We start from the raw sequence: 18,057 nt of genomic DNA, 5'->3' as shown, positions 1-18,057 counted from the left end.
TTGGTGCCCCTCTTCTAGGTTACTAAGGAAAGTCCCCAAAATCATCATTAATTAAGCTGGTAGGTGTGGAAAACTACAGGGTTTTTTTTTGGCTCATCATAGATGCCTTCACACCCAGAGAAGGATTAGATCTCTAGAGGACCCTATGCACATTACCAGCCTTAGGGTCCTTTCACTCTTAGCATTGGAATGGTGAATGGGGACAATCTTGGCCAAATGCCTTCATGGTGCCCAGACCCTGATCTAAACCCTGGGCCCTAAGCTGTTGCCTGAGGCCCCTTAATGTTAATCTAGCTATGACCTCAGTTGGCCAGCTGAAAAGATAACATTTTCAGGGGCACCTCCCTCTGGGTTTGATTGGAAGCACCCCCCAAATGCCAATCTCATTGTGGTATTATCTCCCGTGGTTAGCAGGTATGCAGTTCTGCTTTATTGAAAACAAAAATATCTTTCCTGATTAAACAGTGTATTAAATATATATGTTTGACTGTCGTGTTGCTTAGATATTGTTGAATGATCATCGTATATCTTTGATGGTTATGTACAATCGCTCTCTCACAGAGCTACCCTGGCTAAATGTTATTCCAGCCAAGCACCGAGCAGTAACCTGTTCTTCAATGACCTTTCTAATATTAACAAGGCCTCTCCGCTGACATCAACGATTAAAATATAAACCGATTACAGAGATACCCCGTCTACATCAGGTATAACCACTGCCCGGTATTGAAAGCCGGGGAACTCTGCAGCAGAGTGTAAATGTATTTTTAGATGGAATTAGTGGCCTCTATGTTGCTATCACCCGTGTAAGACAAGAAACGAGACTCTGGGCAGGTTCAGAGAGCAGGCTGAGCAATAATTAGGCCGGACAAGATGGCAGGGGAAAGGTTGTGTACTGTGGCCCCGGATTTCCATGTATGTTTGAGTTTATTGTGTTTGGTTTGTGCAATGGTTGGAATGAGCTGTTACACAGGCCAGTCACTACCCCGGATCAGTCCCTGGTGGCTGCAGACAGCTCCTGTGTGTTTACAAATGACGATGCACAGGTCAGAGACAAATTAAAGGCCTCACAAAAAATAACTGCTCCTCCTCAGGCAACTGATCCTTCACTATGGGAGGCCGAGAAAACTTGTAAAATAAATGACAGAGTGCTTGGAGTCTTGTGGAGTTTTACCGCAATTTAAAAATTCTTTCTTAAAATGTAAGAAAGAAGGGGTGATGCCTGAAAGGGGAGGGGGAGTATTGTCTTTCCCATGCAGGGGCTTATTCTAGTTTAGTCAATATAGTGTGCCCCTGCTGTGCGGTCACCTCGGGGGATATCTCCTCCCCAAAATTGCCATCTCTGCTTGTCCTTTCTGTCACATTATTTAACGCAGACTTTGAAATAGTGGATAGAAATAGTAGGTGCTGAGAGACCCAGTGCAAACAATTATAGGATGCAGCATGTTATAGATTCCTCGAGACACACACTGCACTCCAGAAACACTGAATCTTGTCTGTGTGACATACTCACTTTCCACATGCTCCAGAAATGCTATATCATGCCACAACTCTGAGTGGCACACACTGCACTCTCCGCATGCACTATATCATGCCACAACTCTGAGTGGCACACACTGCACTCTCCGCATGCACTATATTTTGCCAGAGGCCTTGAGTGACACACACTGCACTCTCCGCATGCACCATATCTTGTCACAGGCCCTGAATGACACACACTGCACTCTCCGCATGCACTATATCGTGTCACATGCCCTGAATGACACACACTGCACTCTCCGCATGCACTATATCTTGCCACAGGCCTTGAGTGACACACTGCACTCTCCGCATGCACCATATCTTGTCACAGGCCCTGAATGACACACACTGCACTCTCCGCATGCACTATATCTTGTCACAGGCCTTGAGTGACACACACTGCACTCTCCGCATGCACTATATCTTGCCAGAGGCCTTGAGTGACACACACTGCACTCTCCGCATGCACCATATCTTGTCACAGGCCCTGAATGACACACACTGCACTCTCCGCATGCACTATATCGTGTCACATGCCCTGAATGACACACACTGCACTCTCCGCATGCACTATATCTTGCCACAGGCCTTGAGTGACACACACTGCACTCTCCGCATGCACCATATCTTGTCACAGGCCCTGAATGACACACACTGCACTCTCCGCATGCGCTATATCTTGTCACAGGCCCTGAATGAAACACACTGCACTCTCCGCATGCACTATATCTTGTCACAGACCCTGAGTGATACACACTGCACTCTCCGCATGCACTATATCTTGTCACAGACCCTGAATGACACACACTGCACTCTCCGCATGCACTATATCTTGTCACAGACCCTGAATGACACACACTGCACTCTCCGCATGCACTATATCTTGTCACAGACCCTGAATGACACACACTGCACTCTCCGCATGCACTATATCTTGTCACAGGCCCTGAGTGACACACACTGCACTCTCCGCATGCACTATATCTTGTCACAGACCCTGAATGACACACACTGCACTCTCCGCATGCACTATATCTTGTCACAGACCCTGAATGACACACACTGCACTCTCCACATGCACTATATCTTGTCACAGACCTTGAGTGACACACACTGCACTCTCCGCATGCACCATATCTTGTCACAGGCCCTGAATGACACACACTGCACTCTCCGCATGCACTATATCTTGTCACAGGCCTTGAGTGACACACACTGCACTCTCCGCATGCACTATATCTTGCCAGAGGCCTTGAGTGACACACACTGCACTCTCCGCATGCACCATATCTTGTCACAGGCCCTGAATGACACACACTGCACTCTCCGCATGCACTATATCGTGTCACATGCCCTGAATGACACACACTGCACTCTCCGCATGCACTATATCTTGCCACAGGCCTTGAGTGACACACACTGCACTCTCCGCATGCACCATATCTTGTCACAGGCCCTGAATGACACACACTGCACTCTCCGCATGCGCTATATCTTGTCACAGGCCCTGAATGAAACACACTGCACTCTCCGCATGCACTATATCTTGTCACAGACCCTGAGTGATACACACTGCACTCTCCGCATGCACTATATCTTGTCACAGACCCTGAATGACACACACTGCACTCTCCGCATGCACTATATCTTGTCACAGACCCTGAATGACACACACTGCACTCTCCGCATGCACTATATCTTGTCACAGACCCTGAATGACACACACTGCACTCTCCGCATGCACTATATCTTGTCACAGGCCCTGAGTGACACACACTGCACTCTCCGCATGCACTATATCTTGTCACAGACCCTGAATGACACACACTGCACTCTCCACATGCACTATATCTTGTCACAGACCCTGAGTGATACACACTGCACTCTCCACATGCACTATATCTTGTCACAGACCCGGAGTGATACACACTGCACTCTCCACATGCACTATATCTTGTCACAGACCCTGAGTGATACACACTGCACTCTCCACATGCACTATATCTTGTCACAGACCCTGAATGACACACACTGCACTCTCCGCATGCACTATATCTTGTCACAGGCCCTGAGTGATACATACTGCTGCACTCTCCGCATGCACTATATCTTGTCACAGACCCTGAATGACGCACACTGCACTCTCCGCATGCACTATATCTTGTCACAGACCCGGAGTGATACACACTGCACTCTCCACATGCACTATATCTTGTCACAGACCCGGAGTGATACACACTGCACTCTCCGCATGCACTATATCTTGTCACAGACCCTGAATGACACACACTGCACTCTCCGCATGCACTATATCTTGTCACAGGCCCTGAGTGATACACACTGCTCTCTCCACATGCACTATATCTTGTCACAGACCCGGAGTGATACACACTGCACTCTCCACATGCACTATATCTTGTCACAGACCCGGAGTGATACACACTGCACTCTCCACATGCACTATATCTTGTCACAGACCCTGAATGACACACACTGCACTCTCCGCATGCACTATATCTTGTCACAGGCCCTGAGTGATACACACTGCACTCTCCGCATGCACTATATCTTGTCACAGACCCTGAATGACACACACTGCACTCTCCGCATGCACTATATCTTGCCACAGGCCTTGAGTGACACACACTGCACTCTCCGCATGCACCATATCTTGTCACAGGCCCTGAATGACACACACTGCACTCTCCGCATGCACTATATCGTGTCACATGCCCTGAATAACACACACTGCACTCTCCGCATGCACTATATCTTGTCACAGGCCTTGAGTGACACACACTGCACTCTCCGCATGCACTATATCTTGCCAGAGGCCTTGAGTGACACACACTGCACTCTCCGCATGCACCATATCTTGTCACAGGCCCTGAATGACACACACTGCACTCTCCGCATGCACTATATCGTGTCACATGCCCTGAATGACACACACTGCACTCTCCGCATGCACTATATCTTGTCACAGGCCCTGAGTGATACACACTGCACTCTCCGCATGCACTATATCTTGTCACAGACCCGGAGTGATACACACTGCACTCTCCACATGCACTATATCTTGTCACAGACCCGGAGTGATACACACTGCACTCTCCACATGCACTATATCTTGTCACAGACCCTGAATGACACACACTGCACTCTCCGCATGCACTATATCTTGTCACAGGCCCTGAGTGATACACACTGCACTCTCCGCATGCACTATATCTTGTCACAGACCCTGAATGACACACACTGCACTCTCCGCATGCACTATATCTTGTCACAGGCCCTGAATGACACACACTGCACTCTCCGCATGCTCCAGAAATGCTGTGTCTTATCACAGACTCAGTGTGACACACTGCACTCTCTCCACTATATGGAAAGTCTGTCTCTTGCCACAGAAACCTGGGCCTATCCGCCTGTTTGCCTTGATGCAGACTTAGCACTGCTCAGTAATATTTAAGCCCTGTGGTAGGAGCTTTGAGAAGACGGCTCCATATGAAAGGGGACAGTGGCTGGGGCGGCTGAATCTTTATCACGTCTTTATTTATCTGTCGAGAGCTGAGCAAAATAAAAGCAGATTTGTTACTGATTTAGTGGCGAGATGTCATGACGCACGGACCATAATTAAAGCAGTGCTCATTCCAAGCACTCTAACTGGAAGAGTCAAAGAGTAAATTAAGTCCTCTGTCATTATCAATATTGTTTGTCCATTATGTGTTCCATATCGCCGCTGTTTAATTGTACTGCTCTGCAGAGAATGTAGCACTATATAAATATTAATAAACATTATAATCTACTCAGATTGTTTTACTTGTGTTCGAGAGATGGTTCGAGGTCAGGTTATTTTTCTTATAATATTGTATAAAAAAAAACACCTACCAATTACGTACCGCAGTACAATATAACCAGGAGTTCCAACTTTTATAAATGTACAAAGGATATAAAGAAGGCTCCAACCTAAATAATGCACGATTTAATCTTAGTAATGTATCAAAACATGTTAGGAATACTCCGTCTTACAAACAGCAAAAAAGCCCTGTAACCACTCTGATTTATCCAGGTTAGTTAATTAAAGAAAGCATTAATTAAAAATAAAAAAAGGATGAGATAAAAACAGCATTTTGTATTATTTGCTATCCATTCTGTGCCATTGCAGCAGTTTGTGACAGAAATACAAATGAAATAGCTTGTAAGATTGCAATCCAATCCAAAGCAATAAAATGTGATTTTTTTTAAAGTTAAATTTTTACAACATGCATAAACCCATAGTTCACCATTGGCAGTTATCACACGTATGGTTTGAGAGATTTCCTGCTGGTGAAAGATTTGACGTTTAGTTAAAGCTTTTTTCTTCTTCTTCTATATTCTCCCACGTTTGTTGTGTTTTGCCCTTTCCATACGAGTTGGCACTGTTTCCTGCATATTAACCCCTTCCTCCAGATACTGCGCTGGATATTTGTCTTATGGCTGGAAGTAGGAAATAGTTATATCACAACCTCTGCGCGATAACTTCAATTATTCACTCTGGGTTGGGTTTTTTTATTTACTGTTTTTTTTTATTTACAATCCCTCCGTCCCCACCACAAGCGCTGATACTCCCCTCCAGATCCTCTCATTGCTAGCCAGAGGTTTTAAAATTCAGCCAGCACCTCCTTTGGGAGCAGAGGGAGAGGGGGATTTATTGATAACACAGAGAGCTGTCAGTGGGGCATTCAGTCAGTAATGGCCCCCTAATGTGTGGACTCTGGCAGCTCCAAGATTGGGCATAAAAACCCCTCAGCGTATTCTGCAAGGTGAGACAATGGAACGCGTCTTGCAACGTCGGATATGGTCGACGAAAGACAAAAATAAATGTTCGTCTAAGTTTCTTCCTTTTTCTTTTCCGGATCTTGTCATTCCCAATTTGCCCTCTTAGATTCACAGTTTCTTTCAAAACACTAAAAGAACTCGAAAACAGGACTGCTACTGCAGGGCGCAGGTACAGAAGGGACTTGTACTCATATAATAATGTAACAGTCTATCTAACTCGCTGCCACTTACATTATCGGATATTTTCAAAAACCCCGGAATTTCGCTCCGTAGCAGGAAATCTATTTCTTTATAGATTAGAAAAGCGAGGTTTATCCCAAGGTATCTATCTAATGAGCAACTTGCACTTTAACATTGAGCAAATTATTACTATTATCAATACTTTATACAGCACCAACACATTCTGTAGCGCAGGATACATTGAGCAAAAAGTATAATAACATTACTTTTCTAGACAGACAAACACAGGCCATCGTGTTTGTCCTGCGTACAGACTAATAACAATATTGTTTATTTATAACAGTTTAGTTCCTTGTTAACCCCTTGCATTCCGTAACAGATCATACCCCGTCTCCATAAACATACAGAGTTCACGGAGTTGTTTTATAATTATAATTTATCCCATTATAAAGCTGTTCCACTCACTGCTTCACAGATATTCAGTCTGATTAATAAATAGAAGCTATAGTATCACATTGTTTATTGTTTGATTAAACTTTCCTTGTGAAGAGACACTTGGTGTGTTTGTATTTGTTCTGACCATTGTATCCTCTTATCTCTTATATAAATCAGTTAACTGTGCATCACTTTCTTTATCAGCTCTGTAGAAAGAAACAGCCAGCAGCCTTCTCCACCCTGTCTGTTTATTGCCCACCTTCTTCCTTAACTCAAAATGTCTCAATCTCCAGCTCCAATAAGAATTAAATCTATTCTGCCTGTTATATAACTTAAACGTATTGGTTCCTTACCATAAACTAAGCATATAACAAGCATTCTTAATACCTTTTCTCTGTTCGTCTTTACTTCTTCCACTGGAAGGCTATTCCAGGTATCTACTACCCTTTCTATATCACTGTTACTGCTTCCACTGGAAGACAATTCCAGGTATCTACTACCCTTTCTATATCACTGTTACTGCTCCCACTGGAAGGCTATTCCAGGTATCTACTACCCTTTCTATATCACTGGTACTGCTCCCACTGGAAAGCTATTCCAGGTATCTACTACCCTTTCTGTACTATCGCAGACCCCTCTAAAACGCAGGTTCTCTAAGTCTAAGTCTTGTGGATACTTTGCACTGATGTAGTTGTTTTAGTTGTGACTGACTGGAAATGGGAAGTGATGTCTCTGCATTACAGTAGGCTACAAGAAGTGATGATTGATTTGAGGTCAGAATCTCCAGCAGCTGTGGAAACATGGTTTGATAGATTTAGGTAAAAGGGGGGTGGGGATAAGGGCCAGGATTTGTCTCTAGTGAGAGAAAAATGAAAATCGGAGGAATCAGATTCCCAACTTGTGTAAAAGATCAAAGAAAAACTTCTGAGGGTTTATTCGCTAAATGGTGAGCTGCGGTGAGTTCTAAACTGATTTGCACAATTTTGTTTCATTTCGACTTTAAACTGCTATAAAAATAGACAACTTCTGATCTATCCACAGATTGTCCAGATGCCTGTGAGGGGTAAACTTGCTATAATTTATTTAACACAGTGTCTAGTGTAGTCTGCCTGTCTCGTCTGTGAAAGGAACTAAACTCGTGACAGTGTTCTTTTATATTATCCGTACTATTAAAGAGGAATTGTCACTTCCTGGAGATTTTAATATTGCTCTTTGCAGCTGTCAGTCAGCATAGAGAGAGCATTAAGAGAGAATAAGAATAATATTTAATTTCACCTCCGATGCACTGTGTGCCAGGCTGTGCCAGGCTGTGCCAGGAGTGATCTGGATTCTGATGTCAATTGCTAAATGTTTAATACACATTTAAAATAAAACCGAGCGTCTCCTGAAAACAACATTAATACAATTTATATGTGATTTCATTTTCAATATTTCATTCAATGGAGTAATTTGCAATGAATTGGCGGTCCCATTTTGAAAGAAAGAAAGTGAATGTTATTTTTACATTTTACAGCGTGTGGCATATATTTTATTTTTTAATATACGGTATGTAAAAACAGATTAAAATCTGGAATTCCTTGCTTCTTTCTTTGTAAGTTCACCCATTTCACTCCAGTGTTTTGTGATTTTGTGATTTCCCAAATCTCACAATATGCCCAGATTACCCCTGACATGTAGCGTGGGTCTGAAGCTCAGCATGACTCAATGCTGCCCCTTGCTGACAGGTCATGAACAATATTCTGATGTTGCAGTTACAAATCAATTCTTAACCTTTTTGATGCCAGTGGCTGATGATTTTCCATTTCAAAAATAGACTGTAATAATGTTTAATCGAAGGACTTTAGAGAGTGAGAGAGAGGGTGGAGAGAAGGAGATAGAGAGGGTATATGTATTTAGAGTGTGAAAGTCTACAGAGAGATTAGAAGGGCTAAACCCGATAGTAAAGGGAGGGTTCTTAAAAATATGAGAAGGGGTAAAAGTGTAAGAGGGGAGCTGACATACAGGGGCCTCAAGTTGTAAAGCCCCCCTAACACCATCTGTTCAGTCAGGCTTATGACCCAAGCAGGCCCAGCTTAGAATCATGGGAGCTACAGTCCATAAACGGCTTGCTTGCCGCTCTCGCTAACCCTCACTCTAAACAGATGAAAATCCCATTTAAAATCAATATAAACCTATATCTCGCCCCTCGCTGGGGCTCTGGGAGCTTATATTTGTAGCTCGCAATCTACGTCCGCGCAGTTTCTTGTGTCACACTTGGCCAGTTCAGTTGTGTTTTAAAAACCAGACTAAAGTCAGGTCTCCAGGTCCCCCACCCCCCCCCCCCTCCAAATATTGCTGTGCAGCTTTGCGGCCTCCAGCTGGGCTCTAAATGACTTTCTCATTTTCTGAACTCAGTCTGCTTGGTATTCAAGGGCACTCCGCCGACCCGAAGTGTCATTCTGCTTTGGCCGAATTACTTGATTAAAACGCATATAAACTATTACTGGATTCATTTTCCTTCTATTGCTGCACGCTATGGATCCTAAGCTACGTTAAATTGTAATAAAACTGGGGAGGGGACTCATAATACATTCTCACTAGAATTTCTTTCAAAGCTAGGGGGGCCTTAGTGGAGGTACAATACACAAATACATATATATGTTTTTTATTATTACCAAACCGCTGTTTTTTCTCTCTCAAGCCGTGTGTTCATAACTCTGCAGAAATCCCATTTATTAGAGGAACCAAACCGACTCACTTAGTCTTGGCATTCTGCAATATGTTCCCAGCTGTTTGTGAATTTGGGGTCTTCGTGCGCTGGATTCTGATGTTTTATGGCATTGCACCAATTCTCCCCCCCCCCCCCCCCCCCTCCTGCCTTTCCCCTTCAGATCTGTCATAACTCTGTAATGAAGCAGCAGCTGAGAATCCTGATATTTATATTTCTTCTTTGGCAAAGTGAAGTAAAGGTCACTCGGAGGGGTAACTGTGAGCACCGAATCTGCCTTATTTCACACACTTTTGTCTTGGAAATGAGAGAACGTTCATATCCACAGTTATTCACTAAGGTGGGAACTGTCGGGAATTCAAGGTGAATTTTACATTTTAAGACAAAACAGCTGAAATGAAATGATGCTGACTTGGGAAAGTTTTGGCAGCTAAATTCTGAAATTCACCTTGAATTCCCAACTCACACTTTAGTAAGTCGCCCTGACAGTCACACACTCATTGCACACATACGGCCATGGAGAATGTACATTAAAAGCAGTTACACACATCGCTGCCAGGCGTCTGTTGTTACTAGAATTGTACTATCGGACTTTGGTCACATTGAGATTTTGGATGAATTGCCAACATTACCGAGAAAATGACCAGTCGATCCCTGAATATGTTCAAATGGTTCGAGATTCAGAGATCTGTCAAAAATAGTGATGATAGCCATTAAATGTTGAGTTTATTCACAGATCAAGTGATCGATTGAAAGGAAAAAAGGAGGCGCAGTGAAAATAATCTATATTTATATATAATATATTTAATAATAATATAAATATAGATTTTTTTTTAAATTGCTCATCCTTTTTTCACTCTCTGTGAACGGAGTGGCAGTATCAGTGTACTGTAAATATATATTTGTGGTCGGGACTCAAAAGGGCGTAAGAAATAAACACAACATAAGAAAATACGTAAGTCGGCTGGGGAGTGACAAAACCGACGTACCAGTAGGCCTGTAAAATAAAGAGGGCCCACCTGATGAATTGGTTAAGAAAAGTGTACTGAGAATTGGGAGTGGAGGGTGTTGTGCTGCGCTGATCAAAATACGGTTACTGGCTGGAGAAGGTGAGTGCTTTAAGTAGCCAAAATGAGTTACTCCCACAACTCCATGCTTCCGACTTTATATATTTTAAATGTATAGTACATTATATTTATATTATGTATATAATTTGCAGTACTTTGATTATCCCATTTTTGCCCCCTTTTTGGTTTGCCTGGGTGTTTCCCGAAATATTTTTTCATGAATGACATTCGAACCAAGCCAACTCGTCACATGATCAAGCATTGGACGACCCAAACAAAATTTCAACTTCGGTAAAAATAATTCGGCCATGAACCAAACAATATCACCATGCCCAGGTCTAGTTGTTGCAGTATCAGCACATCCTATTTACGAAGATACCTATAATTTAAAACCCCCAACATGACTTCCATTTAGAATTTGCTTTAAGCTGATTTCAAATAATAAGGTGAAGCAGGCTTACCTAGATGTGCTTTAATTTAATGAGGTGACATTGCCCTTCGTCCCTTCTAAGAGGATAAAAAGAGACGAATGTGCTGCGCAGATATGCAAATGGAAGCCATATTTCCAGAGATTGCAAGGATAAAGTTCATTTGTTCTGAATTGTTCCAGATATCCTGTGTTATACATTATGACTCTAAGGTTTGGTGACTGATCTAATGATTTGAGCATCGTGTGAGAAAGATTTATGTTCTGCAAACAATACAAGAAGTTAAGGAAGGGTGGAAAACTCTTTAGTATAGTTGAAAGAATTTTTTTAATGTGTTAATAGTGACACATTGTACATGATTACCAGCTTGGTTCGATGGTTTGGAATCAATAAACCCCTTATTTATTGGCCAAGTTTCCAAATGCTTTTTATTCATCAGCAATTGCTGGAAAATGGAAATATGCAGTTTTTATTCATTAAAACAACTGTATTTTTATGTTTATGGTCACTTCCTCTTTGGAATAGGACAGAACACAGAAGAAGATAGTAGTTACGTAGAAACAAGAAAATGTCACATTACAGGGAGTCGCAACAATAAAGCCAAGATGTGTTAGTATAGAGTGCCGTTCCAGCCTCCAACACGGCCTTCATCAGTCCTGGCCTAAGACACTAAAATATTGACTGTCCTGTAAAAATGTTTGCAATAGTTAATAAGTCATATGTGCATGACATATTCTATGTTTACTTAATTTACCTTGGTTCTTTGGGAAGAAATTAATTTGCCTATTTATACAAGATGGAGCTGCAATAGTGTACACGATCAAAAACACGGAGTGTGTCTGATCTACTCTTAACTGGACAAAGAGGCCCCCAAAATAAATGTCCTCCAAATCCCACTTCATGTACAAAATAGTTCTGTAATAGTTTACTGTAAAGAAAAGATATGGCATGACAAACTATGAGAGTCCAGGACCACTCAAAAAGCCACCACTAATGTCGCAGTCTAATGAGTAGACTTGCACGTTGGGTCGTGGTCGGGAGTTGGTTTCATGGTGGAACAGTTGGTTGGTGGTCTTCACCAAGTTCATGAAAAGATAAACCAACATGCATTTTGTGATGCCCATTATATCTCAGCCATTCCAACAGCAATCAAATTAGTTGGGCAATCCTTAATTTTCAAACACCTCGTTAATGGCTCAGTATATTGCAAATAATCTCTTGATTGTTATCTCACGAAATAACATCTGCAGAGCGAGTCGTTTATCATATCTTTATCAGAAAGTTCTGAAATCTTGCTATATTACTGCTCAAAGGTTGTTTTATTAGCCTATAACAACACAACAAAAGCATAATTAACTGTGGAATATACATACATTAAAAATGCTGCCTGGTAGAATATATAATGCTTTGATTTTAAGTAAATATTATTCCCCCCCCCCCCCCCCCCCCTTCTATAGAAATGTGTTTTACCACTTCTATTTGAACATGCTGCCCTTGTACCAGGAGAACCTTATTGTTATCTGGTCACTGGGCCCTCTGCTAAGAGCCACAAGTCAGGTAATAGAAAATAAGAGTCTAAGAACCCTTAATGCTGTGGGATCGGTGTCCGGCCATATGCTCAATCACAGCTCTGGCGTTCACTGAACGTGGATGGAATCTCCCTTAATCCTATTGATTCATTTAATCAAAGAATAAGGGGCTCTTGGCAGAAAAAGCGAGGAGATTATTTGAACACTTTATCCATAAGAGAGACCTGACTGATACAACATTCAGTGAGGCCTGTCCGATGGGAGGAAAAAAATCATTAAACAAAAATACTGTAATTAACAGATAAAGTTTTACCCGTAACGATACCAACATTAGGAATATTTTATTAATGAACATTCAGTTTACCAGTTCACAGTACACAGCCTTCTGTATATTAAGCTGGAGACTCTGAGATTCCCGTCATGGGAAACATGCCATAAATGGGTTCTAGCATTTTATTTGAGAAGTTAACAAACAGGGAGCATAATATATTGAGGACACAAAATATGCGTGTGTCTCGCCTCACACATTAATTAAAAAAAAAAATAGACAATGCCTCTATAAAATATCTCTATACACTTCCAGTGGCCCAGAATGCCCCAGGTTTAAAAGGGTCAGTTAATAGATCTATAAACACACATCGCATACATTTCAGATTATCTTGGTCTTGCATGTAGCAAGTTTAATATATAGAAGTTTCTATTTTACATTTAGGCAATTGAAGTTGATATAATGTTACAGTGAGAATATATTGCCATGGAGACTCCGTACTTCGTTGCTCACACAGTGTTGCTTCATGCAGGTGAAAACTACTCCTGGACTTCTGGGATTGCTTACTGGTCACCCCTAACTTATTCTTAGTATTAACTATCTGTAGTTTAGTCCAAGAATTAGCTGTTACTCCTAGTTTAGTCCAAGGATTGGCTATCGGTTACTCCTAGTTAGTCCAAGGATTGGCTATCGGTTACTCCTAGTTAGTCCAAGGATTGGCTATCAGTTACTCCTAGTTAGTCCAAGGATTGGCTATCGGTTACTCCTAGTTTAGTCCAAGGATTGTCTATCGGTTACTCCTAGTTTAGTCTAAGGATTGGCTATCAGTTACTCCTAGTTAGTCCAAGGATTGGCTATTGGTTACTCTTAGTTTAGTCCAAGGATTGGCTATCGGTTACTCCTAGTTTAGTCCAAGGATTGGCTATTGGATACTCCTAGTTTAGTCCAAGGATTGTCTATCGGTTACTCCTAGTTTAGTCCAAGGATTGGCTATCGGTTACTACTAGGATTGGCCAAGGATTGGCTATCGGTTACTCTTAGTTAGTCCAAGGATTGGCTATCGGTTACTTCTAGTTTAGTCCACAGACTGACTATCGGTTACGCCTAGTTTATTCCAAGGATTGGCTATCGATTACTCCTAGTTAGTCCAAGGATTGGCTCTTGGTTACTCCTAGTTTAGTCCAAGAATTGGCTATTGGTTACTCCAAGGATTGGCTATCGGTTACTCAGAGTTTAGTCCAAGAATTGACTATCAGTTACTCCTAGTTAAGTCCAAGGATTGGCTATCGGTTACTCAGAGTTAAGTCCAAGGATTGACTATCGGTTACTCCTAGTTAAGTCCAAGGATTGGCTATCAGTTACTCCTAGTTAAGTCCAAGGATTGGCTATCGGTAACACCCAGTTTAGTTCATGGATTGGTTACTGGGTGGTGAAAGTTGAAAAAATATACATATATTTTAAAAATGTTAGAAATTGAATGTGTTGTCTATTCCTCTTCCAGGCAATCGTTTGGATGATGGGTCCGATGTGGAGTCAGAGCCAGATCTTCCTTTAAAACGCAAACAGCGACGGAGCCGTACAACCTTCACCGCAGAGCAGCTGGAAGAACTGGAGAAGGCTTTTGAGAGAACTCATTACCCCGATATCTACACTCGAGAGGAGCTGGCTCAGAGGACCAAGCTTACCGAGGCCCGAGTCCAGGTTAGAATAATACAACTAAAACACAGTTGGTTCTGAAAGGACATCACTCATTACTTTAAATATTCCCTTATTGAATGTGGTATGACTGGCATTGAGATTACTAATCTACAGGGAGCCATATATTCACCTGCTGGTGATTTAGGGAACTACAATGGATTTAGTACAGCAGGCATTACAGCTTTATACAGCTATATACTGCCAGGGGTATCCGCCACAGTGGGAATAGTTGGGAATTCACAGTGAATTTAAAGTTAATTTCAAATTGCAGTGGGAATGCATTTAAATTGCTGTCACATAGATACACAGTCATTTTGGTTGGAAAAAAACATTTAAGTTCATCAAGTTCAGTTCATCAAGTTCAGTTCAAGTGCTGGCGAATTGTGTCCAAAAAGGCACAAAATCCTTCTTGATTCCATAATGTCAATCAGATTTCTCCTTGTATTGATAACAAAAAATACATATAAAAAACATATGATGTCTAGATGGTGCACGAAGAGCCAGCATTAATATGAATGGAGCTGAATGACAGAATACCTGTGCCGGGGGTGAATGGGGTACAGGTGTATTAAGGGGGTCATGTCTGGGGTCATAGAGGCAGCTTAAGTAGCGCCGTACAGACAGGCATGTTGCCGGCTAGCAGGGGTTAAACACACTTGTGGGAACAGCAAGACGATCCTTGTTTGACATGACAATCTTCAGCTAGATGTGTCTGTTGATCCGAAGGATGAAAGGTGTGAACAGATCTGTGGGTTTATTAGAGTCTCCTGAGGATTAGTGGTAGCGAAGGTCAATACGTGGCAGGAGTTACTCTGAAATGAAGATACCGCCATTTATTTACATGGTGAACAGAGCTCAGATTGAGTGTCAGCCTCAGGGAGGAAAAAGTGCATAAAAGTCTCCGTGAATGGGTGAAATCTCCTTAGAATGGGATCCCTGGCATAGACAGGGCATTCATGTGGCCACCAGCCAGTAATGTCCAGCACTCCACCCACAGCAGACATTCAACGTTATTCATTCCTTATGGACCAGTGATGTTTTAAGACATTATCCCAATCTGGTCCTAAAGACCAGCTTATAATGCCCAATGTACATACAGCCCTGCTGTCATTCAATGAGACATTACATTATGTTACAGGATCTATAAAGGCTGGTTTACTGTCATGGGATTATTACTCCATTGGTCCATACAGATTTATACAATGTAACCTGTTAGCTTGAGTATGACGTTATGGGATAGTATAATGTCCAAACAACAAAAAATGTCAACTTCAATGTGACTATAGTAGAGCAAGGACCACCACAAATAAGACTCCTTTAAGGTGGCAGAGCATCATGGGAGTTGAAGTTCTGTAGCACAGCTGGAGGCAACTTTTTTGGCCACCCCTGCAGTAAAAAGATGTGTTAACGCTGGAAGCATTTTGATCCTTAGTGAAGAATCTGACTACCTCATCTCGCATGAGCTCACCAAAAAATGTACACCTGGCTGGCAATAGGGGGCAGACCACCAGGGCACACAGGGGCCTTTCAAACAGCAAGTCTTGAGTGAAATCCTACCACAACACCCACTCAGCTGGAATGCATTCCCTGGAAACCGGTGGGTTAATGACGGCTCCTGGTCCAGACTCCTTCCCTGTTAAGATGTGCGATGAGTGCAGAACCCTGGTAGTCTGGCAACTAGAACAGTAAACGTGCCAGTCTTTCTACGGCAGCTGTTTCCCGCATTCCTGACCCATTCCTCACGCCAACATCCTGGCAGCTGAATACAGTTCCCACCAGGCCTCTGCCGACCACCCCACGGCACTGTCCTTGCTGGGACTGAGTCACACACAGACAAAGGGCAAGTAACGGGCAAAGGGCAGCCCCTATGCCATCAGGACTTCTGGCTGTACGTACATAGTCATTTTCTTACTGTTCCAAAGAAATCGGCTTCTAGTCACAGAGGCAGCGATAGTCGTTAGTGTATCACTCGGCTTGCTTAACTAGCCCACAGTGTGCTGAAGGATTTAATAACTTGTTTTATTTGGTGAATTGATTTCGGGGCATTGCAAGAAATTAGAGAGCTTTTGTTTTGATTTACTTTGTTCACTTTGTTTAGGGAATAGGCAAGCTAATTGAATTTGAGAATTTTTCCAGCTCAGTTTTTCATGGATTATTGATTATTAAAGCTTTAATGGTTAGTGCTCGTCAGAGAGGAACAAATTCATTGGGTTAATTTACTAAAGAGGATGTTGTTAAAATTGCAAATGTTGGGCCAAAATAGTGTAAATATTTTATTCATCACGGATTTGTAAGCCACTCCGGCAATTTGTATTTAACTATTAGAACAGTTTCAGGTAGACATGGAAGGTAGGGAATTTTAAATTATGATATCCTCTATCATACTGGGAGGGGTTATTGAACTTGCACTTCCTGTTAATTACACAGAATGTTTTTCCTGTTAATTACAGCAGGCTGGCGCTTAGACGGTTTTACTTGCACTTCCTGTGAATTACAGCAGGCTGACGCTTAGAATGCTTTACTTGCACTTCCTGTGAATTACAGCAGACTGATGCTTAGAATGTTTTACTTGCACTTCCTGTGAATTACAGCAGACTGACGCTTAGAATGTTGTACTTGCACTTCCTGTGAATTACAGCAGGCTGACGCTTAGAATGCTTTACTTGCACTTCCTGTGAATTACAGCAGACTGACGCTTAGAATGTTGTACTTGCACTTCCTGTGAATTACAGCAGGCTGACGCTAAGAATGCTTTACTTGCACTTCCTGTGAATTACAGCAGACTGATGCTTAAAATGTTTTACTTGCACTTCCTGTGAATTACAGCAGGCTGACGCTTAGAATGCTTTACTTGCACTTCCTGTGAATTACAGCAGACTGATGCTTAAAATGTTTACTTGCACTTCCTGTGAATTACAGCAGACTGATGCTTAAAATTTTTTACTTGCACTTCCTGTGAATTACAGCAGACTGACGCTTAGAATGTTTTACTTGCACTTCCTGTGAATTACAGCAGACTGACGCTTAGAATGTTTTACTTGCACTTCCTGTGAATTACAGCAGGCTGACGCTTAGAATGCTTTACTTGCACTTCCCGTGAATTACAGCAGACTGATGCTTAAAATGTTTTACTTGCACTTCCTGTGAATTACAGCAGGCTGACGCTTAGAATGTTTTACTTGCACTTCCTGTGAATTACAGCAGGCTGACACTTAGAATGTTTTAGTTGCACTTCCTGTGAATTACAGCAGGCTGACGCTTAGAATGTTTTACTTGCACTTCCTGTGAATTACAGCAGGCTGACAGAAGGTTTTTACTTGGACTTCCTGTGAATTACAGCAGGCTGACGCATAGAAGGTTTTTACTTGCAATTCCTGTGGATTATGGAGATCATCTAATCAGGAAA

General features: G+C 42.3%; 1 protein-coding gene across 3 annotated transcripts in view; it reads left to right on the top strand.

The window, feature by feature from the left end:
- Nucleotides 1–18,057, top strand: part of PAX7 (paired box 7) — a 129,552-nt gene that overhangs the window by 69,382 nt on the left and 42,113 nt on the right. For all 3 annotated transcript variants that reach the window (XM_063435718.1, XM_063435719.1, XM_063435717.1), the window contains exon 5: nucleotides 14,455–14,654. In XM_063435718.1, the coding sequence (XP_063291788.1) occupies nucleotides 14,455–14,654 (200 nt within the window). The remainder of the gene's footprint in view (nucleotides 1–14,454; nucleotides 14,655–18,057) is intronic.

The sequence above is a fragment of the Pelobates fuscus genome, chromosome 11 (genome assembly GCF_036172605.1).
Source record: "Pelobates fuscus isolate aPelFus1 chromosome 11, aPelFus1.pri, whole genome shotgun sequence".
NCBI lineage: Eukaryota > Metazoa > Chordata > Amphibia > Anura > Pelobatidae > Pelobates > Pelobates fuscus.
Note: the sequence above shows the minus strand (reverse complement) of the source record. Positions and strands in the feature narration are given on the sequence as shown.